The 23093-nt window shown below is 39.0% G+C and overlaps 1 protein-coding gene across 1 annotated transcript in view; it reads left to right on the top strand.

The window, feature by feature from the left end:
• Window positions 1–23093, top strand: part of nme9 (NME/NM23 family member 9) — a 77135-nt gene that overhangs the window by 16225 nt on the left and 37817 nt on the right. The window contains exons 3-6 of the mRNA XM_033024583.1: window positions 10995–11052; window positions 17598–17701; window positions 18326–18397; window positions 22458–22574. Of these exons, the coding sequence (XP_032880474.1) occupies window positions 10995–11052; window positions 17598–17701; window positions 18326–18397; window positions 22458–22574 (351 nt within the window). The remainder of the gene's footprint in view (window positions 1–10994; window positions 11053–17597; window positions 17702–18325; window positions 18398–22457; window positions 22575–23093) is intronic.

Raw genomic sequence — 23093 nt, 5'->3', positions numbered from 1 at the left:
GAGGAGTTCCCGCATTCTGGGAACTAGTCACGGCCTCATTATGGTCGCCGCAAATTTTTCAACGTTGAAAAATTAACGGCGACTAGAATGAAGTCGCCAGGGAGAGTAGCGAGAATTCTCGAGCAGTAGGTGGGTCACCAGGAGGTCCTAGTAGGTTGCCAGGAGGTCGGAGGTTCTCAGAGGTCCTCCTAGGTTGCAGCCGGTGCTGACCGGTGAATTTCATTGGCTCATCGGGGGAAAAAAAGGTAAGCAGTAGTTTTGTGAACCAAGGATAAGTTAAATGTCCGCCGAGCTTCACTGCCATGTTTCTCTGGCTTCTTAAAAGTTGTCTCCACTCCTTCTCCCCCCCCCCCCCCCCTCCCCCCCCTCTCCTCCCCTCTTTTAAAGGGGTTACCGTACACTGTGCTTTAGCCATCTTAAATACAGCGCCAACCTTCCTGTTCATCGCGGTATGTGTCTGTATCACCTTGGCTATGCACAGTGTGAATTTTTTAGACAGGGCAAGCGGGGGGAGCGCTGTCTAAAAAATTCACACGGGCTGGTGAAGGAAGCGATGTGTTTGTGTTTATGTGTGTGTGTTCCACTCTGACAGTTGCCGGTTTTTCAAGCGACTGCTGGCAACTTGACAGTCGCCGGCAGTCCGCTGAAAAATCGCCTAAGTGGGGCAGGCCCATTAGCCTGAAATTCACACTCCCAACTAACTTTCTATCTGCCTTCTCATTTCAGTATTTCTGGAGTCCAATCATGACGTTACTGAAATCATATAACTCTTTTTCTCTTTAGGGTTTAATTTCCGTTGGCCTCTCCCTGTCAACTACTTTAACTGCAATGGATTGTCCATGAACACGCCGGAGAAATGTTTGCCGTTACTGTTTCCCGGGTTTTCTACTGATCACTCTGATGGATAAATCCAATGGAAATTAGTAGAGTGGAGTTGCAATTGGGTTGCAGCCTCCCTAGTAAACATCAACTAGCTTTCTAGTTCTACTTATTTAATATTGCCCAACACCATTTAATACAAAATCACTTAATTTTAAATGACCTAGTTTGAAACCAAAGTGAAAAGTTTTCTGGTATTTCAATTGATACATTTACTGGATAATATATTTTTAAGTAGAAATAGTTAATATAATAGTACATGTAATCATTTCCTTTTACATGGTTGAGCTAGCCATGGGTGTTTCCATGAAAGACAATAGACAATCGGTGCAGGAATAGGCAACTCGGCCATTCGAGCCAGCACCGCCATTCAATATGATCATGGCTGATCATCCACTATCAGTACCCCGTTCCTGCCTTCTCGCCATATCCCTTGACTCCGCCATCTTTAAGAGCTCTATCTAACTCTCTTGAAAGCCTCCAGAGAATTGGCCTCCACTGCCTTCCGAGGTAGAGAATTTCACAGATTCACAACTCTCTGGGTGAAAAAGTTTTTTCTCATCTCCGTTCTAAATGGCCTACCCCTTATTCTTAAACTGTGGCCCCTGATTCTGGATTCCCCCAACATCGGAAACATGTTTCCTGCCTCTAGCATGTCCAATCCCTTAATAATCTTATATGTTTCAATAAGATTCCCTCTCATCCTTCTAAATTCCAGTATACAAGCCCAGCTGCTCCATTCTATCAACATCAACATTCTATCACCAGGAATATGGTCATCCTTACGGCCCTTGCACTTTTTAAAATCTGCAATTCCTCCATACCTGTAACACAATATTCTGCCCTCTGCATATTTTTTCTCTTTGCACTGCCTGTTGTACATGTATAACTGGATTATACTCAGGCATGGGATGATTTGCCTGGTATGATAGCATGCAAAACAAAGTTTTTCATTGTATCTCGGTACACATGACATTAATAAACCAATACCAGTATCTTCAGTGAAGCAGATCCGATACATTAACATTGTGTTTCCTGGTCCCTGTTTACTTTGGGCTCACTTCCAATCTCTCCACCCACAATAGCTCCAAGCCAAGTCCACATTGTTGGCAACTTCCTCAACAAATTGATGTGCAACAACATCAATTCAGAATATATACTGAACAACAATTTTAAAATACATTAAAAAAAATATATAGATAAAATTGGCCTTGTTATCAATTTTCTGATCTTCAATATTGAAAAACACTGCAGGACAAATCTTTACCTTGGCCTTCCAATTGAATCAAAACAATTTTACCTAACTATTTCAAACTGAATTGCCAACTATTTTAGCACAAGCTGAAATTAATGTTACTTTGAATAATTCGCATTTGCTGACAAAATAAATGGGCAGACTTAGGACCAAAAACATTAAATTAATGTAGAAATGAGATTGATTATCCCAGGGTCAGTTTTTGAAACACGTTGACGTGAGTTCGCAGTTGTAATTTTAACTGATTAATTCATCTTATTCTAAATGGCTTTAAAATGGCACTAAAATAGCACAAACAGGAACTTACGGGAACATATTTTCTGGGTCAGAAGTGAAATCATCTCCACTAATGAGGCAGGTCCACCCTCAGTAAACAGTCCTCTTAAAAAATCCTTTTAACATATCTTGCTTTTTCTGTGCATTTTTCTTGGCTATATTTGAATGGTCTTATTTAGACAGCAAGTGCAGATGAAAACCAGCTTGAAAGATCTTCTGTATTCTGACAATGCGTGGGAGCTGAATTAACTTGTAAGATGCTGAGGCAGCTCTGAGAGTATATCGCTGCTAATGTTGTCAGTTTGGTTTCTTTGCACACAGTCAGCAACTTCGATCATTTGCTTACTGTCTAAATCTGATTTGATCATTATTTACATTTAATTTAAATTAATTTAAATTAATGAGTAGCTAATAGTGATATGAATAAATTATGATTATAATAAGAATGAAGCTTCATATAATCAAAAGTGAAGTAGCAAAAGAAATTGCATACTGCATGGAAGTAAAACTGGAGAATAATTGGGAAGTGTGAGAGAGAAAGAGTAAAGACAATGCGGTACCTTTTTAGAAGCAATGATGGCACCACATTTGAAACCTTCTCAGATATAGTATGATAGGGGGGCCTTCAGCCCACTGACACCACATCAACCAGCAGGCACTTATCTATATTAATCTCATCCTTATTTATTTTAGTAATTCCACATTCCCTATCAATTCTACCAATTGCTATCACACTTGGGCCAATTAATATCATTTTTGGAATGTTGGAAAAAACAGGAGCACCTTTGATGTAGTGCTGAGCAGCAAATTAGGAGACATTGCAGGATCTGCTGTGATCACTTGGCAAGGAAGTTGGGAGCTAATGTGATCTGGAACTTCATAGAGAAAGCAGATTAGGCACGAGAGGGTGGCCAAAGGTTTTACCTTGGCAATATCCATACATCTAGTCATTAGACATGGCTGAGGTGCTGGAAGACTGGAGGCGGGGTAATGTTGTGCCTTTAAGAAGGGCTGCAAGGAAAATCCCTGGAAGTACAGGCCAGTGAGCTTAACCTCTGGTCGGAAAGTCACTAGGGAGTATACAGAGAAAAAAGATATGTATGCATTTCGATAGACAGGGCTGAGTAAGGATAGTCATCATGGTTTAGTACTTGGGCAGTCATGTCTTATGAATCTGATTGAGCTTTTTGAAAAAGTAACCAAGAAGATGACAAGTGCAAAGCCATAGATATTGTCCATATGGGCCTAAGCAATTACCTGTAAAGATCCACCTGGTAGGCTGCTCTGGCATGTTAGATTGCATGGAATCTAAGGAGAGCTAGCTGACTGGATAGGGAATTGGCTTCATGGAAGGAAGCAGAGGGTGATGGTGGATGGCTGCTTTTCGGATTGGAGGCCCGTGACAAGTTGAGTGTCTCAGGAATCGGTACTGGGCCTTTTACTGTTTGTGGTTTATATCAATGATATGGATGAGAATATATAATGCATGATTAGGAAGTTTGCAAATGATACTAAGGTATTGTAGATAGCAACAATGGTTATTGAAAATTACAGCAGATCTTGATAAGCTGGGGAAGTGGGCTGAGGAATGATTAATGAAGTTTAATGCAGATAAGTCTGAGGTGGCCATGTCAAAGCCTTCTGTAGTGGATAGATGCCATCGCTGAAGTGATAGGTGTCATCACTGAAGCATCCATTTTTTATTTTTTTTTAAAAATATTTTTTATTGGAGATAGGTACATAACCTATTACATCATTACAGTCTTACATTTTTAAATTGATAATATTGTCAATTATTATTACATTGTCTCCAATACCTTTTGCCTTTTTCTTCCTTTTTTAAAAAAAAACTAGATAGAACTAAAGAGATAGATGAAGTAAAGAAAGAAAAGAAAGAGAAGAAAAACAAATAAAAAAAAATAAATTAAAAAAAAAAAAAAAGGAAAAAGATAGTTAAAGAAGAATGGAAAAATTTATTAAAATAAAAAACTTCATTCGAGATATATTCGTACATTTCAGAGTATAGCATTTCATCCATTCTTTAGCCCGAGTGCTAGTCAGGTTCCTGTGCTGAACTATTCTGACCCTTTAAGTAATCAATAAAAGGAGACCATGTTCCAACGAATAATTCCTGTTTGTCCAACAGGGAAAATCTGATTCTTTCCACGTTTAAGGTCTCCGTCATTTCTATAATCCACATTTTGATTGTGGGGGCCGTAGGGCCTTTCCAAAATTTTAGAATTAATTTTTTTCCTGTTATTAAACTATAATCAATAAAGTTTCTTTGTGTTGTTCTAAATGTTTGATTTAATTCTAATATTCCAAGTATTATTAATTTTGGATCTGGGTCCAATTGTGTGTTGGTTACTTTAGATATTATACTGAAAATATTTACCCAGAATTTTTTAATTTTTATACAGTTTGCAAACATATGAGATAATGTAGCTTCTAAATGTTGACATTTATCACATATAGGTGAGATATGTTGAAAATTTTTATGTAGTTTTGTTTTTGAATAATGTAACCTATGTATTACTTTAAATTGTATTAGAGAATGTCTGGCGTTTAGTGATGACTGATGTATGTGTTGCAAACTTTCTTCCCAAGTATCTTTCGTTATTACTTGATTTAATTCTTTTTCCCATGTTTGTCTGTGTAAGTCCGTCGAAGGAATGTCACTGTCTAATAAGATATTATATATATAAGATATTAATTTTTCTGTATTAGGATGTTTGTTCCAACATTCATCAAGAATTTCTGAATTTCTAATTCGAAAATTTTGAGAGTTCGATTTTACATAATCTCTAAGTTGAAGATATCTGAAATAATCATTTCCTCGAAGTCCATAAGTCTGTTGCAACTCCTGAAATGTCAGAAAAGTGCCTTCCTTGTAAAGTTGTCCCATATTTTTAATTCCATAATTCTTCCATTGTGTAAAACCCCCGTCCAACCATGAAGGCTTAAACAAAGGATTATTCACAATTGGAAGAAAAAGTGATAAATTATCTAATTTTAATGTCTTTTTTAATTGTTTCCAAATTCGTATAGCACTAAATATTATAGGGTTTTCCCTATAAATTTTTTTGTTTAATTTAGACGTAGCAAATAATATCGAACCGATATCAAAAGGTAAACAATCTTCCTTTTCCATTTTTAACCAGTCTGGTTGATGATCTATTTCTTCCAACCAGAAATTCATATTTTTAATATTAACTGCCCAGAAATAAAACAAAAAATTGGGTAAAACCAAGCCTCCATTTATTTTTGATTTACACAAGTGTCTTTTGTTTATCCTATGATTCTTATAATCCCAGATAAAATCATTAACAATAGAGTCCAATTTAAAAAAAAAGTTTTTTGCCAGATATATCGGAATTGTCTGAAAAAGGTATAATATTTGCGGTAAAAAAATCATTTTTATGGCATTAGTTTTGCCAACCATTGAGATAGGAAGTGTTTTCCAGTATTGAATATTCTTATGTAGTTTGTTCAGTAATGGGGGGAAATTTGCTTTAAATAATGATGTATATATCTTAGTTACATAAATACCTAGATATTTAAATTTTTCATTTACTATTTTAAATGGAAATTGTTGTATTATCTGTTTGTTATGTTCCCTTATTGGCATAATTTCACTTTTATTCCAATTTATTCTGTATCCTGAAAGTGAACCAAATTGGGTTATTAGCTTTAATAAGTTTGGAATACTAATTTCTGGTTTTGTAATGTAAATTAATACATCATCTGCGTATAGAGAAATTTTATTCACTGTGTCCTTTGTGTTATACCCATGTATTTCCGGATGCCCCCTAACTCTTTCTGCCAGTGGCTCAATAGCAAGCGCAAATAATAATGGAGATAACGGGCATCCTTGTCTACAACCTCTAGATAGGCTAAATTTAGATGACAACCTTTGGTTTGTAAATATTCTAGCCGTGGGATTTGTATATAACAGTTTTATCCATGTACAGAATTTCTCCCCTAGCTGCATCTTTTCCATCACCGAAAATAAATAAGACCATTCGACCTGATCAAATGCTTTTTCAGCGTCAAGTGAGATTATTGCTAGATCTTCATTAATAATTCTCTTGGAATATATAATATTAAATAATCTTCTTAGATTATAATATGAGTACCGTTTCTGAATAAAGCCTGTTTGGTCAGGGTGTATTAATTTATTCATCACTGTACTTAATCTATGCGCTAGTATTTTAGTTAATATTTTCTGATCTGTATTTAAAAGTGCAATTGCTCTGTATGATCCCGGGTCTTCCGGATCTTTATCAGCTTTAGGAATAAGTGTTATTATAGATTCATTTAAAGTGTCTGGAAGTTTCTGTTGAGTATAGATATACTCATACAGTCTTTGTAAACGTGGGCAAAGCAAATCATAAAATTTTTTATAAAATTCGGAGCCTAAACCATCTGGTCCTACTGCTTTACCATTTTTTAAAGAGCCAATAGACTCCTCAATATCCTTTATCGTAATCTCCCTTTCTAATAATTCTCTATCGTTTGAATCTAAACCTTTTAAATTACATTTTATTAAAAAATCTGCTATTCCTTCTGATTGTGCTACGGTTTTAGTTGAATAAAGGTTATGATAGTATTGGAGAAATCTATCATTTATGTCCTTGGGCATTTTTAATAATTCTCCTGTCTCTGTTCTAATTTTATGAATTATTTTTTCCCCTTCCATTTTTCGTAACTGGCGTGCTAATAGTTTTTGTGCTTTGTCTCCAAATTCAAAATGTAATTGTTTGGTTTTTTGATAAAGTTTTATTACTTGTTCTGAATACATTTTATTTAATTTATATTTCAATACAGCAATTTTATTATGTTTTAACGTAGATGGCATTCTCGCATTTTCTATATCTAGTTGCTTGATTTCACTTTCCAATGTTTGTTGCTTAATCCTGTTCTCTTTATTATAAAATGCTTGAGCAGAAATTAATGTACCTCGAACATACGCTTTGAACGTTTCCCACATAAGAGAAGTAGGTGTGTCAGGGTTGTCATTTACCTCAAAAAATATTTGAATCTGTTTAATAATATATTCCTGGCATGATCTTTCATTCAAAATTTGTGGGTTAAATCTCCAATATGCTTGTTTCTCGGACATTCCATTTAATTTAATCATGAATGTTACAGGTGCGTGATCTGAGATTATAATGTTATGGTATTTTGAATTATAAATAAATGGGATAAACGTAGAGTCAACTAAAAAATAATCTATTCTTGAGTATGTTTTGTGTACTGGGGAGTAAAATGAATATTCCCGTCCAGTTGGGTTTTCTATTCTCCAGACATCCTTAATATTAGTGGTATTAATAAATGAATTTAGAAATACACTTGATTGAGATTTTACTTTTTTTTGCCTTGATGATCTATCTAAGTATGAATCTAATGTACAATTGAAGTCTCCTCCAATTATTAATTTATATTGTGTAAATTCAGGAATTTTATTAAATGTTTTATTAAAAAACGTGGGGTTATCAAAATTAGGCCCATAAACATTAAGAAGAATCACTTTTTCTCCATTTAACTCTCCAACTAATATAATATATCTACCATCAATATCCACTATTGTTGAAGAGTTCGTAAAAGGTATAAAATTGCAACTCCTCTGGACTTATGGGAAAAGGAGGAATGATATGATTCAGCGATCCACTTAGCTTTAAGTCTATGTTGAGATTCCTTTTTAAGGTGTGTTTCTTGAAGAAATATTATATCTGTTTTGATTAAATTTAGATGTGCCAAAACTTTACCTCTCTTAATTGGTTCATTGATTCCCTTGACATTCCAACTACAAAATGTTATTCCCTGACCCCTCTTGTCATGTTAACATCTTGCATATTGTTTCTAAGGTGGTCTATAACCGAGCAGAAGGTACAACACATAGAACCTGACCCTGCTCCCGAACCTCAAATAGATGAATTTAAAATCGTATACGTCGCTCTTCCGAACACATCTCCTTGTATTAGTCTTATTTTTCCATTCCAACATTAAGTTATAAAAATATTTAAAGTGAAAAAAGTGATAGAGTTGATTAGTGTAGGGTGAAAGAAAAAGAACTACATCTACAATTAGTGTAGTTAGTGATAGCCACACTAACGTGGCTAGAATTCTAAAGACTTCCGTAGCCTTTGTAAGAAAAAAAAAAATTCCCAGCTCCGTGCTCGAAGAAAAAAAAAGATTATTTCTAACATTCAAATAACTTCTTTGGGAGTAACAAACTTATTTACATACCCATACATACACACACACAATATACATATATATATATATATATATATACCCATATGTATACATACATAAGCACGTAACCCTGCAGAAAAGTTCAAGAACAGCAAAAATTAACAACGTTATTATTCTCTACATATCATATTAATTTTTTCGCTAAATCTATAAATTTAATTTTAAATTGAAAAATAAAGAGAAAAACCGTCAAACTTTATTATGACGTAGGCTAATTTACCTCTTGCATATCTTCCTATATAATATAAGTATGTAATTCATTTCTACGTTAATCGAAGACTATTAATTATTAATCATTGTTATCAATCATATACAGTATTAACTTTTTATGAGAAATGTTAATGTTAATAATTTTAGTGGTAATATGGATATTTAATAAGTATTAGTTGTTACATATATAGTTAGATATGAATATACAGATAATAATAATGATTAGTAAACAAAAATAAAAAACAAAATAAAAAAAAAAAAAAATACAAAGATCACGGTTTTATCCAATGTCCTCCGTCGATTTCGGTTTTCGAATGTCCTTAAAGCTCTTGAAAGAACTTTAAAGGTCCTTTTAGATCTGGCGGTCCTGTTAGTCCTTGACTCCTAAGGAGTAATGTAAATTCTTCAGTCTATGGTCATGTTACCGACTTCTTTGGCATATTCCAGTGCTTTTTCGTGGTCTGTAAAAAAGTGCTCCTTGGACTTGTAGGAGACTCTTAGTCTTGCGGGATAAAGCAAGCTGTATCTCAAATCAGGTACATTCTTCAATATTCTTTTTGTCTCAGTGAACAGCGCTCTTTTCTTGAAGACTTCTGTCGGATAATCTCGGTAAATACTGAATCTCACACCTTCAAAGAGGAGCTGTCCGCCTCGAACAATTTTCTTCATTATATCGTCAAATTCATGATCCAGTTGCACTTTTACGATAATTTGTCTTGGATGGGCATCATCTTGTGTACGACGTCGCTGCGCTCTATGAGCTCGACCGAGTGAAGGTTTGTGATCCAATTTTAAGGCTTTTTGTAATAGGTCTGCCACAAAATCCCGAGTGCCCATTTCCCTCTCACTTCCTTCTTTCACCCCTACAATTCTTAGATTCTTACGTCTTTGACGCCCCTCCAAATCGGTACATTTATCACTTAATTTGATCACCATATCGGAGAGGCGTTGGTTTTCAGTAAGGAATCGACTTACAGTTTCCGTACTTGTCGTCGCCCATTTCTCAAGTTCGGTTATCGCTGTTCTATGTTGATCAAGTTCGTGATGAATGGGGTCCACCTCCGTTTTAACCTTCGTTTCCACCGAAACGAGCCTGGCTTCCAGCACTTCCATCTGATCCTTGACCTCTTCCTCCCTTGTCCTCTTCCAGATTTCCAGCATTTGTTGAACGGTAGAATGCATTTCTGCTTTAAAATCTACCTTAAAAGCGTCAAGTACCTCTTTAAAATTCTCTCCAAAGGTTTTCATTTTGGCAGCGAGAAAGGTTTTAAGATCCTCCATTTCAGACTTTTTCTGTTTCATTTTCTTCGGAGGGTCTTCCTGGGCCGTCGTTGTAACTGAGGCCGAGGCCTCTGTAGGGCCTTCCTCTTCCATCTGCGGTTTCCCTTTAACGGCTTTTTTTTGTGTCACACGGGGGGGGGTACTTTGTAGCGACATACCGTAAAGTCGCGCGCCTGATGACGTCACGCAGGCAGCCGTTCAGATCGCGATCGCTGCAGGTAAGACCCGATTTTCTCCCGTTTTTGGTTTCTTCGGCACGGAGCTAGTTGGCGCTGGACTCAAGCCTCCATAGCGCCACCGGAAGATCTGAAGCATCCATTAAATGAGCACCTCAGCAGGTAATTTCTGGAACAAAGAGGCTATTGTAGCAGACTCTGTGCATGTTGAATGGGATTTGAACAGGTCACCGTCAGTTCTGAAGCTGCCTAGCTGAATCACTGTTGTCTGCATATGTCCCTCTAGGTAACAATTCAATGAAACAAAGTAGTACAATATGTGTAGGAAAGAACATCAGATGCTGGTTTAAATCGAAGATAGACACAAAATGCTGGAGTAACTTAGCGGGACAGGCAGCATCTCTGGAGGGAAGGAATGGGTGACGTTTTGGGTCAAGACTGGTCTGCCTCATCAGACCAAAACGTCATCCATTCCTTCTCTCCAGAGATGCTGCCTGTCCCACTGAGTTACTCCAGCATTTTGTGTCTATCTAGTACAATATGTCGCTGGTCCTACGGTAACTTTACAGTGACAGTTGTGTGTCTGCCAGACTAAGCTATTCTGATATTTGCTCAGTAACCAAATAACCTCAACGTTTACTGAACTATTTCCCATGCAGATTACTGTCTTTAACCAGGAACAATGGGATGAAACAATGGCAATAACTGGACTGACTGGTAAGAAACTGATGCTAAAACTGCAGAGTGTATATCACACGTGTTATGGTCTAATATCAGAGAAATTGAAACCTGGTATTGATGATAGGGGTGAATTGTGGGGCAATTGTGCATTCAACAACAGACTTAAAGTTACAGATGAGGTTTTATGATTTGAGGAGAAAGCAGACCACGTGTCAATGAATGACCGAGAGGTAGGGGTGTTGCATAACTAGCACTGGGGTAAGATAGCTAAAAGGAGCAATGCTTTGCAAAAACTTGATTCTGGATGGATAAGAGGTTCAGTCCAGATGGGGAGAGGGTGTACAAATGTGAGAAAAATAAGAATTAAATATAATTATGAATATATGGATTCAGACACAGCACAGGGTTAAACAAACTGCTACAGTTGTAAATAGCCTAATTCAGCCAAAGGTAACTCTGATGGGATGGCGTTGATGTCAAAGCTCTAAAATAGGAGGAAAGACTGAGTTCAATGGGCTGGGCCATTCTGATGACTAGTGGTCAGTTCCATGGGGAAGTGGTGGTCAGTTGCAATATGTGTGTGTCAGCATTTTCAAACTTAGATGCCTACAAACTCCAGCACAGATGTGCAGAAAACAGTAGAGGACAAATAGCAGCTTAAATTATTTCCCTCTCCATTACTGGATTCTTCACTGAGACCAGAATGATTCCTAATTGACCTGAGCTGAGGACCTGTGGAACTTCATGTCAGACTCCTCAGCTTTCTGCTGACTATGACTGCCTTTTCCCATGGAAGCCCCATTCATTTCAATTGAGTTGCTTGAAAGGCACGTGGCCAGAAGATTTTTTTACATTCGTTTAATGAATCATCATCAATCTTTAGCTTTTGGAAGGATAGATGACTGATCCGATGATGAGCCCTTTGTTTCTGTGACCTGTGACCCACTCCACCATGCAAAATGACCTCAGCACCCCTACTGGCCTGATACTGGGAGCTGCACTGCCATAATGCAAATCCTGTTGGAGGGAAATGAAAGGCATGGGCTAGGTCTTGGTCCAATGGCTTCAGTTTTCCCAATAGTTAGCCGGAGAAAATACCAGCTTTAATATTCCTATGTATCAGTATTTACTTAGGTAACTTCAGGAGGTTCATGATTCCTGTGGGAAGGCAGCACACTCAAAATTCCTCATCAGTAGAACAGGACATTGACGGATATTCTAGCTGTTTGACAACTTTGGCTGTTGGCTTGACCTGGAGATATGGCTTAGCCTCTTCCCCAAGCACTTTTGTAGCATTCACAAGCAGAGAGTATGCACTGTGCAAGCACTCAGCCATCAGACTGGAGGCAGTTTTGGGGACTGAATGGCTATGAGGACAGTCAAAGTGGACACCTTACCTCTCCTAAGAATTTACAGGGCATTAGCTAAAACAAAATTAGGACTCTGGACAATTCCTTTACTATGACACACAGAAGAATAGATAAAGGGATGAAGTTCCTATGTATCTTTAGCTTATAAAGCAGAATATCAGGTGTAAAGCAGAGACAAAGGAGAAAACTGATCAAGCTCAGACAAATGTATTGGGAACATCAATAAATTAAGCGCGTACTTTCTTCACCATTCTGTTGCCTGTTGATCAATGCACCTGAGGACATTTCAGCCCATAATGATGGCTCTGTCCTCGTGCTTGGGAGCTCTGTCCTTTTTGTTTCTTTCCTAAATGATCTCCTTCAACAAATAATTTACCTACATTCAGACGTGCAAAATATTTTCATTTCTCTGAATGTTTTTCTTTGTGGCTTCAGTGTAACTGCAAAACCTTGATAATTACAGATTTTGAAAAGTAATTCCAAGGTTTTGAAGGCTATTAGCTTGCATGATACTCACATTTTCATTCTTACAGTACTATTAAATATGAATTTAGGACAAAATTATTGATGGTTTAGTGTATTAAGATTTGATAATGAAATATGCTGGAAGTTTAAAAGTAAATGGATATTGCCAAAATGGCCATGCATATAAAAATCAATTTGTGTTTATTTATTGCTAGTTAGCTTCTCTTTCAGGAAATTCCACCTTATATTTTTCAACTAGGACTGTTTGGATATCAATGCGGTGTGAGTAGAAATTTCCCTTTGAAGTTTATTTTAATGGGGACCCTATGTCTTAAGTTAATGTAACACCTGCATTTGAAGGTTAGTGGAATTTAATACAAACAAGACAAGTTTCCTCAGAATATTAACATCAGTAATTGCCTGAAGTCAACAGTTCATTTCCAGTAAGAACAGCAAACAATATTGTCAGGGTGTATTTTAGATACATAAATCTAGATGTTAAATAATAATTTTATGTTGACCAATATTTCAGATTCAATCAGCCATCTGTTGTAAATTTGCTGGGGGTTGGTGGTTTGGCGAAGAATAGAAATACAAGATTGAACTCTATGAAAAAGATAAACAGCCTTGAATAGTCACTTGTGCCTACTCATCCCCCTTTGGGAAGCAAGTGGACCAAGTTCATATGTTCTAGGAGCAGAGATTGGCCATTCGGCCCATCAAGTCTACTCCATCATTCAATCATTGCTGATCTATCTTTCTCCCCATTCTCCTGCCTTCTCCCTATAACTCCTGGCACCCGTAATAATCAAGAATCTTTCTATCTCTGCCTTAAAAATATCCAGCCTTCTATAACCATATAACAACCATATAACAATTACAGCACGGAAACAGGCCATCTCGACCCTTCTAGTCCGTGCCGAACACATAATCTCCCCTAGTCCCATATACCTGCGCTCAGACCATAACCCTCCATTCCTTTCCCATCCATATAACTATCCAATTTATTTTTAAATGATAAAACCGAACCTGCCTCCACCACCTTCACTGGAAGCTCATTCCACACAGCTACCACTCTCTGAGTAAAGAAGTTCCCCCTCATGTTACCCCTAAACTTCAGTCCCTTAATTCTCAAGTCATGTCCCCTTGTTTGAATCTTCCCTACTCTCAGTGGGAAAAGCTTTTCCACGTCAACTCTGTCTATCCCTCTCATCATTTTAAAAACCTCTATCAAGTCCCCCCTTAACCTTCTGCGCTCCAAAGAATAAAGCCCTAACTTGTTCAACCTTTCTCTGTAACTTAGTTGCTGAAACCCAGGCAACATTCTAGTAAAAATGATGTGGCAATGAATTCCACAGATTCACCACAGTTGGACTAATTCTACAGTCAATAAACCAAACAGGCCTCAAAGCCCTTTATTAATCATCTTAAAGCATTTCAATGAAAGCCATTTAATTTGCATGCTTAACCAACTGATGATTGAAAAACTGAAGTGATCATTTCAGTATCACAAACATGATTTGGGGAAATGTTGTTTACATTGTGAACTAGTTATGCTAATAATAATAATAATGGATGGGATTTATATAGCGCCTTTCTAATACTCAAGGCGCTTTACATCGCATTATTCATTCACTCCTCAGTCACACTCGGTGGTGGTAAGCTACTTCTGTAGCCACAGCTGCCCTGGGGCAGACTGACGGAAGCGTGGCTGCCAATCTGCGCCTACGGCCCCTCCGACCACCACCAATCACTCACACACATTCACACACAGGCAAAGGTGGGTGAAGTGTCTTGCCCAAGGACACAACGACAGTATGCACTCCAAGCGGGATTCGAACTGGCTACCTTCCGGTTGCCAGCCGAACACTTAGCCCATTGTGCCATCTGTCGTCCCATTGCCACCTATAATCACCTCCTGTGGTTTAGTTAATGAATTAAAAATATATATTATTGAAACACCCCCGTCAATTGCTCATTCAATGTGGATCATTCATCTACATACTAAACATCTGGAAATCACTCTTTTACTGGTTTTAAATAAGTACTTTGTTGAGCAGCACACAACCCAATTAATTCTATTAAAAATATATTTCTAAAGGTTATACGTGGGTTATTAGGAAATGTGGGAAAATAGAGATAGGATTTGTGTCACTTGTGAATGAAGGTGTCAGAGGTAGAGAAGCAGGGAGCTTCAGGAAAATAATTCTGTAGACCACGGCCTTGGGTTATTATAGCCTGGTTCAAATGTGAACTAGTTAGAAGGGTGAGTGTGCGAGTAATGTTGACATCTCAAACAGATGTAGAGATGGATGTGAGATAGAGAACAGCAAGGCTACAGTGGGTTTCGAAAATGAGTGGGAATACTTTAGAATTGAGGTGTTTTAGTTCTTAGAGATATAGCATGGAAACAGGCCCTTTGGCCCACTGAGTCCACTCTGACCATCAATCAATCACCTGTTCACACTAGTTCTATGTTCTAGGGGCAATTTACAGTTTCCAATTAACCTACAAACCTGCATGTCTTTGGGATGTGGTGGGAAATGGGAGCACCCGAAGGAAACTTCTGTGGTCACAGGGGTAATGTACAAATTCCACACTGACAGCCCCTGAGGTCAGGATCGAACCTGGATCTTGTGAAGCAGCAGTTTTACCAGCTGTCGTTATACTGACAGCCAGTGTAAGGCAGTGAACAAACAGGACTTAGTTTTAATTTTAAATGGGTAGTGGATTTAGGAATGAACATGACACTGTGGTTAGTGGGGGAGGCCAGAGAGCAGCAAAGTGCACATTCAAAATGCAAGGAATAAATGAGGATTTCAGCTGCAGCAAAACTGTGGCAAGGACAAATTCTTTTCTGGATAGCCTGCTAATCTGTAGATGAACCTAGTTCCACACTAGCTATCACTGCCCTGACAGAGCTGATGAGGAGCAATAAACATTGCCTTGTTTAAATCTCAGAAATAAAGAGAATAATGAAAGCAACATGAAACATGAAGGAGTAGGAGGGGGACCCACAGCCCCATTTATATCAACGGGTCGATGGTTGAAAGGGTCAAGAACTTCAAATTCCTGGGCGTGCACATTTCTGAAGATCTTTCCTGGTCCGAGAACACTAACGCAATTATCAAAAAAGCTCATCAGCGCCTCGACTTCCTGAGAAGATTACGGAGAGTCGGTTTGTCAAGGAAGACTCTCTCTAACTTCTACAGGTGCACAGTAGAGAGCATGCTGACCGGTTGCATCGTGGCTTGGTTCGGCAATTTGAGCGCCCTGGAGAGGAAAAGACTACAAAAAGTAGTAAACACTGCCCAGTCCATCATCGGCTCTGACCTTCCTTCCATCGAGGGGATTTATCGCAGCCGCTGCCTCAAAAAGACTGGCAGTATCATCAAAGACCCACACCATCCTGGCCACACACTCATCTCCCTGCTACCTTCAGGTAGAAGGTACAGGAGCCTGAAGACTGCAACAACCAGGTTCAGGAATAGCTACTTCCCCACAGCCATCAGGCTATTAAATCTGGCTCGGACAAAACTCTGATTATTAATAACCACTTTCTGTTATTTGCACTTTATCAGTTTATTTATTCATATGTGTATATATTTATATCATGGTATATGGACACATTTATCTGTTTTGTAGTAAATGCCTACTATTTTCTATGTGCTTAAGCAAAGCAAGAATTTCATTGACCTATACAGGGACACATGACAATAAACTCACTTGAACTTGAACTTGAACTTGAACAAAATGACTGAATGCATCCGACACATGGTACAACCAAAGATTTAGATTCATTATCCTCACTGGGTCTATATCCTAGAATCCCTTTTGCATTGTGGGAATACTTGTGCAAAATGATTGTGCTAATTCAAGAAGGCAGCTCACCACCACCTTCTCAGGGACTGGTGGTGATAGACCAAAAATGCTGGCCTTGTCTGGGATATCCACATCCAAAAAAATGAAGTGGTTAAAATAAATGCCTCAGATTTAATTTACTTTGGAATGTTCAAGAAGGAACTGCAGATGCTGGAAAATTGAAGGTAGACAAAAATGCTGGAGAAACTCAGCGGTTTTTTTTTTAAACTAAAAAGAGGTAGGGAACTGGAGCTGGAAGCCACGAGGTATGAGATGGAGGTGTTGGCAAGTCCCGAGGAAGCGAATAAAAAATTGCTTCCTTGGGACTTGCCTACGCCTCCATCTCGTACCTCATGGCTTCCAGCTCCAGTTCCCTACCTCATTTTTAATTAAAAAAGAAGGGTTTCGGCCTGAAATGTTGCCTATTTCCTTCGCTCCATAGATGCTAATTTACTTTAGACTTTACTTTATACTTTAGAGATACGGCATGGAAACAGACCCTCCGGCCCACTGAGTCTCGCTAACCAGCGATCATCCCGTATACTTACATTATCCTACACACAATTTTTCCAAATTAACCTACAAACCTGTATGTCTTTGGAATGTGGGAGAAAACCGGAGCGCCCGGAGAAAGCCCACGTGGTCACAGGGAGAATGTGCAAACTCTGTTTAGACAGCACCCGTAGTCAGGATCGAACCCAGTTCCCTGGTGCTATGTTTCTATGTTTCTATATAAGGCAGGAACTCCACTGCTGCGCCACCATGCTACCCCATGAATGATATGATGTACTGTATACTTGCTTCTGTTTATTCCGTTTTGAAGGAGTTTCAAGTTAATTTCAGATAAAATGTATTAATTTGCAACTCTTATTTAATCTTTGGCAGTGGTCGATGTGTACCAAGCATGGTGTGGTCCATGTAAAGCTGTGATTAGTTTATTTCGGAAGATTAAGAATGAACTGGGAGATGACCTCTTGCATTTTGCAGTGGTAAGATATTAATTATTTGTATAGAATGTCACCTCTTGATTGGCTTCATTCGAAACTCAACATGAAGCAATCCCCAATTTATTTGAAATAACCCCCAGGTGGAAGCATTATCTGAGAAAGAGACAGTGTTTCAAGTGCTGTGGATGAAGCTTCACTACTGTGACACAATGCAACCATTTGGAACAATGCAACTCCAGCTACCGTTTACCTCTGTCACAACATGGAGGCTGGTGTATTAGCCAGCAATACATTTGGATAACTAAACTAGTACCAGTGATGACCGTGAAACTATCTGACCATTGTAAAAGGCTACTTGGTTCACTCATTCCGTTTGGGCATCTAGGACTACAATGACTCTAACTGTCCTCTGCAGTGGTCTTGCAAGGTACTTCATTCAAGTGCCTTGAGGAATGGACCAGAAATGCTGGCCATCCAGTGTTGCCTGAATGAACAAACAACTTTGTTTTTACAGGGAAACTGATGACCTGTCCTGATGCTCATTTGCTCCATTCCCAAGTGGAACTGGGTACATTCCCACTAAATAAACACCATACTAGAAAGTTGAAATAATACACTCTCAGAATGCACCTAACCCACTGATGTCATCGTGCCTTTATCTTCCAGGCTGAAGTGGACAACATTGACTCACTGCAGAGGTACAGAGGGAAATGTGAACCCACCTTCCTGTTCTTTGGGGTGAGCTGATCTGAAATTAATTTGAAGCAGAAAGGTCACACATTTTCGGAATTATGTTATGCTCCTTTCCGTGCAAGGATCTTCCAGTCTTGGAGCTTCATGGACCTCAACAATAACAGCTTCTGTTTTGTTCAATTTGTCAACCATTGGGATGGACATTCAAAAATAGTAGTTTGATTTTGAAGTGGTGACATTTTCACACTGCACATCTTACTCCTCATGGTATTAGATATGCCTGGACTTTCCAATAGGGTTCAGAGAATGTATGCTTGAAAATGAGAGGCCTGTGGTCTTTAACTCCCTGCACCACAGGAGCCTGAAACAATAGAAGTTATCACCATGATCAGCCTTGGTGGAATCAGCAGTTGAGTATCTTTAATAATTCCCTGAAAATCATTTCTACCTTGGAATATTAAAGCATGGCCCTCGATCAATGAATAAAGTGCACTCTGTATTCTGAAGGCCAGAACTAATATTTATGCACATCAAATATTATTTACTCTTATGACTAGTTCTTAACAACATTCCCCTTTATAAATTAACCTCCTCTTTTCAATGTGGTTGCCGAACACTTTGAAGGGTGATGCAAAATGCCCTACATAACAGTGTGAGATATCATATTTCCCAACTGGCAGCCAAGCAGAGGTTTTGCTGAACTCATTGCTTTAACTTTGCTTAAGTTCTTGGATTCCTAATGAAGTCCAATTCCTCGAGGCCAATGTTAGAATCAATGTAGGTGAAAGGTCTGCTCTTTGGAAGATGTAGGAACATTATCAAATAGATCATAGAATCAAAGAAGCATGGAGTTATACCGCACAGAATTAGGATCTTTGACAAAATTTGTTCCTGCTGACCACGCTGCCTTCCTGAACTAGTCCCATTTGCCTGCATTTGCCCTACACCCCTCTCAACCTTTCCTATCCATGTATCTGTCCAAATGTCTTTAAAACTTTGTACTTGTTCCCACTTCCTCAGACAGCTCGTTCCATATACGTGAAAAAAAATGCTTCTCAGACCCTCTTTAAATCTTTCCTCTCGCAGCTTAATCCTATGTTCTTTAGTTTTGAACTCCCTTATCGTGAGAAAAATTCCATGACTATGCACCTTCTCTATGCCCCTCGTGATTTTATAAACTTCAATGAAGTCACCCCTCAGCCTCCTTCACTCCAGAAGTCCCAGCCTATCTAATCTCAAGCCCTCCAGTTCCAGCAACATCCTGATGAATCCTTTCTGCATTTTCTCCAACTTAATTACATCCTTCCTGTAGTATGGTGACAAGAACTGCACATAGTATTCCACATTCACATAGTGTGGTCTTACCAATATCCTGTATAGTTATAAAATGACATTGCAACTCTTGTACTTACTACCCCATCCAATGGAGGCAGGAGTGCCAATTGCTTTCTCCATCACCCTGTTTACCTATGTCTTTACCTTTAGGGAACTATGTACTTGTATCATTAGGTCACCGTGTTCCACAACACTCAGAGTCATGTTATTCACTGTGTTTGTCTTTCCTTGATGTCTTGCCTAAAATGCCTCAATGTTTTGGTCCGAGTTCAATTCCACCTGCCATTCCTTGTCCCACTTTCCCAGTTGATCCAGATCATGTAGTATATTAGACGACATAATTCACCATCCACCACCCCAATAATCTTGGTGTTATCTGCAAATTGCCTTATCATGCCCCCAACATTCCCATCCAAATTGTTAATATATCTGACAAACAGCATTGATTCCTCTGGGACACCACTGATCTCAGGCATCCAAACTGAAAAACAACCCTCCATTACTACCCTGACTCTTTCCATCAAGCCAATTTTGTACCCAATTTGCTAGCTTGCCCGGCATTCCCACATATCCTAACTTTTCAGACAGCTAGCATGAGGGATCTTGTCAAAAGCTTTGCAAAAGTCCAGGTCGATAATGTCTACCATCCTGCCCTCGTTAATTATCTTCGTCTTCTCTTTAAAGAACTCAATCAAATTTGTGTGACATGATTTTCCATGGAAAAGGCTATGCTGCCTATCCCTAATCAGTCCTTGCCTTTCAAAATGCACATAGGCCCTGTCTCTCTCAGTAACTTTGTCACCACTGATTGTAGGCTTACTGGCCTGTAGTTCTCTGGCATGTCCTTACAGCCCTCATATGAAGGTGCAACAATAGCCACCCTCCAGCCTTCTGGTAATTCACCCCTAAGGAAAATATAAAATCTCTGCCAGAGCCCCTGTAATTTATTTCCTTGCTCTGCACAATGTCCTAGGGTACACTTGATCAGGGCTTAGGGATTTATCCAACTTTATGTGCCACATCATCACCAACACCTTCTCTTTTGCAATGTAGATTTTTTTTGGACATTATTGTTCATGCCCCTGATTTCCCAGCTTCCATTACCTTTTCCTTGGTAAATGCAGGCTTGTAGGACAATTGTCCCACTGATTTATTTAATGACAACATGGCTGATCACAGCTGAACTCAAATTTGAGAAGTGCACCTGTGAACTCATCAGCACCTTGGCAACTTTCAGTTCCTAGACTGCACTGCTACTTATTAGAGCAGCTCTCTCTGGGCTATTTCAGAAGGGCACCAATGTTACTAATAGGGCAGCAATTTATTTATAGGTTGGACGGAAGCTTGGGTGGAAACCAAGTAAGTCATTGTGTTATAAAACCACCTGATTCTGCTCTCCACATCCTGGAGAACTGAGGAGAAAGAAGAAGAAGGAAAGTTTCAGCATACGAATTCTCTCCTTGTTTGTTTCATCTTATCAGATTCTAGGAGCACATTTGGATCAGAGGGCGATGTCTGTCAGTTGCTGGTGAATTCAGAACATGGAAATAGTTAGCTTCATGGCTAATCAAATACTCTAAATTACCTTAATATAGAAACTAGGAACTGCAGATGCTGATTTACACAAAATGACACAAAGTGCTGGAGTAACTCCATGAGTCAGGCACCCTCAGCATTCGGTCTGAAGAAGGGTCTCGACCTGAAACATCAGTGTGAAGAGTCCTGACCTGAAATGTCACCTAATTATGTTCTTCAGAGATGCTGCCTGACCTGCTGAGTTACACCAGAACTCTGTGTTCTTTTGCCTTAATAGAGGCATAGACAGCACAGAAACAGGCCCTTCTGCCCACCCTGACCATCAAGTACTTCTCTACACTACTCCCATTTTCCAGCACTTGATCTATAGCTTCCTATACCTTTGCGATTGAAGTGCTTGTCTAGATACTTAGATGCTCTTTATGAACAATGTAAGTATAATACCAGCTAAATATCATGACATCGAATTTTCCTGCACAAAATACAAAAGAAGATTTATCGTGAGAGAAATGGAAGATGTATAAATACCAGCAGAGACTGGTTGGGCTGAATGGACTTTACTGAAGAGCAACTGACAACTTTGCTCAGTCCGCCTGAACCTACCTGATCTCCTGATTGCTAAACACTTTAATTCTCCTTCCCATTCCCACTCAGACATTTCTGTCCGAGGTCTCCTCCAATGTCCGAGTGAGGCTAAAAGCAAATTGGAGAAACAACATCTTATATTTGGCTTGGGTTGCTTACAGCCCAGTGTTATGAATTATCTAACTTCAAGTAACCCCGGAATTCCCTCTCTCTCTATCCCTCCCCCACCCAAGTCGCACCAGCTTCCCGTTTTCACCCAACAATCGGCAAACAATGGCCGGTTTCCTTTATCATCGTTACTTTTTTGCATATCTTTCATTCATTGTTCTTTATCTCTCTACATGATCGTCTATATCTCTCGTTTCCCTTATCCCTAACTAGTCTGAAGAAGGGTCTCAACCCGAAACGTCACCCATCCCTTCTCTGTCCAGCTGAGTACACAAGCTTTTTGTGTCTATCTTTGGTTTACACCAGCATCTGCAGTTCCTTCCGACACAACTTGTTCCATTTGATTATTTTGGCTGCAGAAACAACCATGAAATGAGAACTGTCCACTCAAAGCTTGGATGTTGGAGGTACAAGGAAGTTTATCCTTGAAGCTTATCCTTATGTTTCAAACTTGCTGTTGTCGTGCTTTCTGTGTTTGCAGGGAGGTCAACTGGTTGCTGTTGTCAGGGGAGCAAATGCACCATTGCTGCAGAATTTCATTCTGGAACACTTAGCCACAGAAAGGAAGGTGCTTGACGATGGAGCTGAACGCAAAGCGGTGAGACCAGTACTGACAAAACAGTCCTGAGTTGAGGCTAATATCTTCCATAAAATTAAATATTTCATTTTTCCATCACCCCTCTTTCATTTTTGTACATCATCTAGGCTTGAAAAATCTCCCAGACCTGTCATCAGCACCAACATCCTTATTTTCTTTAGGGATTAATTTTATTTTTATTATCATAGTCATAGAGTGATACAGTGTGGAAACAGGCCCTTTGGCCCAACTTGCCCACACATGTCACAGCCACACTAGTCCCACCTGCCCCCATTTGGTCTATGTCCCTCCAAACCTGTCCTATCCATGTACCTGTCTAACTGTTTCTTAAATGTTGGGATAGTCCCTGCCTAAGCTACCTCCTCTGACAGCTTGTTCCATACATCCACCACCCTTTGTGTGAAAACGTTGTCCCTCAGATTCCTATTAAATCGTTTCCCCTTCACCTTAAACCTATGTCCTCTGGTTCTCGATTCACCTCCTCTAGGCTAGAGACTCTATGTATCTACCTGATCTGTT

This window comes from Amblyraja radiata, chromosome 7 (genome assembly GCF_010909765.2).
Source record: "Amblyraja radiata isolate CabotCenter1 chromosome 7, sAmbRad1.1.pri, whole genome shotgun sequence".
NCBI classification, from domain to species: Eukaryota; Metazoa; Chordata; class Chondrichthyes; order Rajiformes; family Rajidae; genus Amblyraja; species Amblyraja radiata.
Note: the sequence above shows the minus strand (reverse complement) of the source record. Positions and strands in the feature narration are given on the sequence as shown.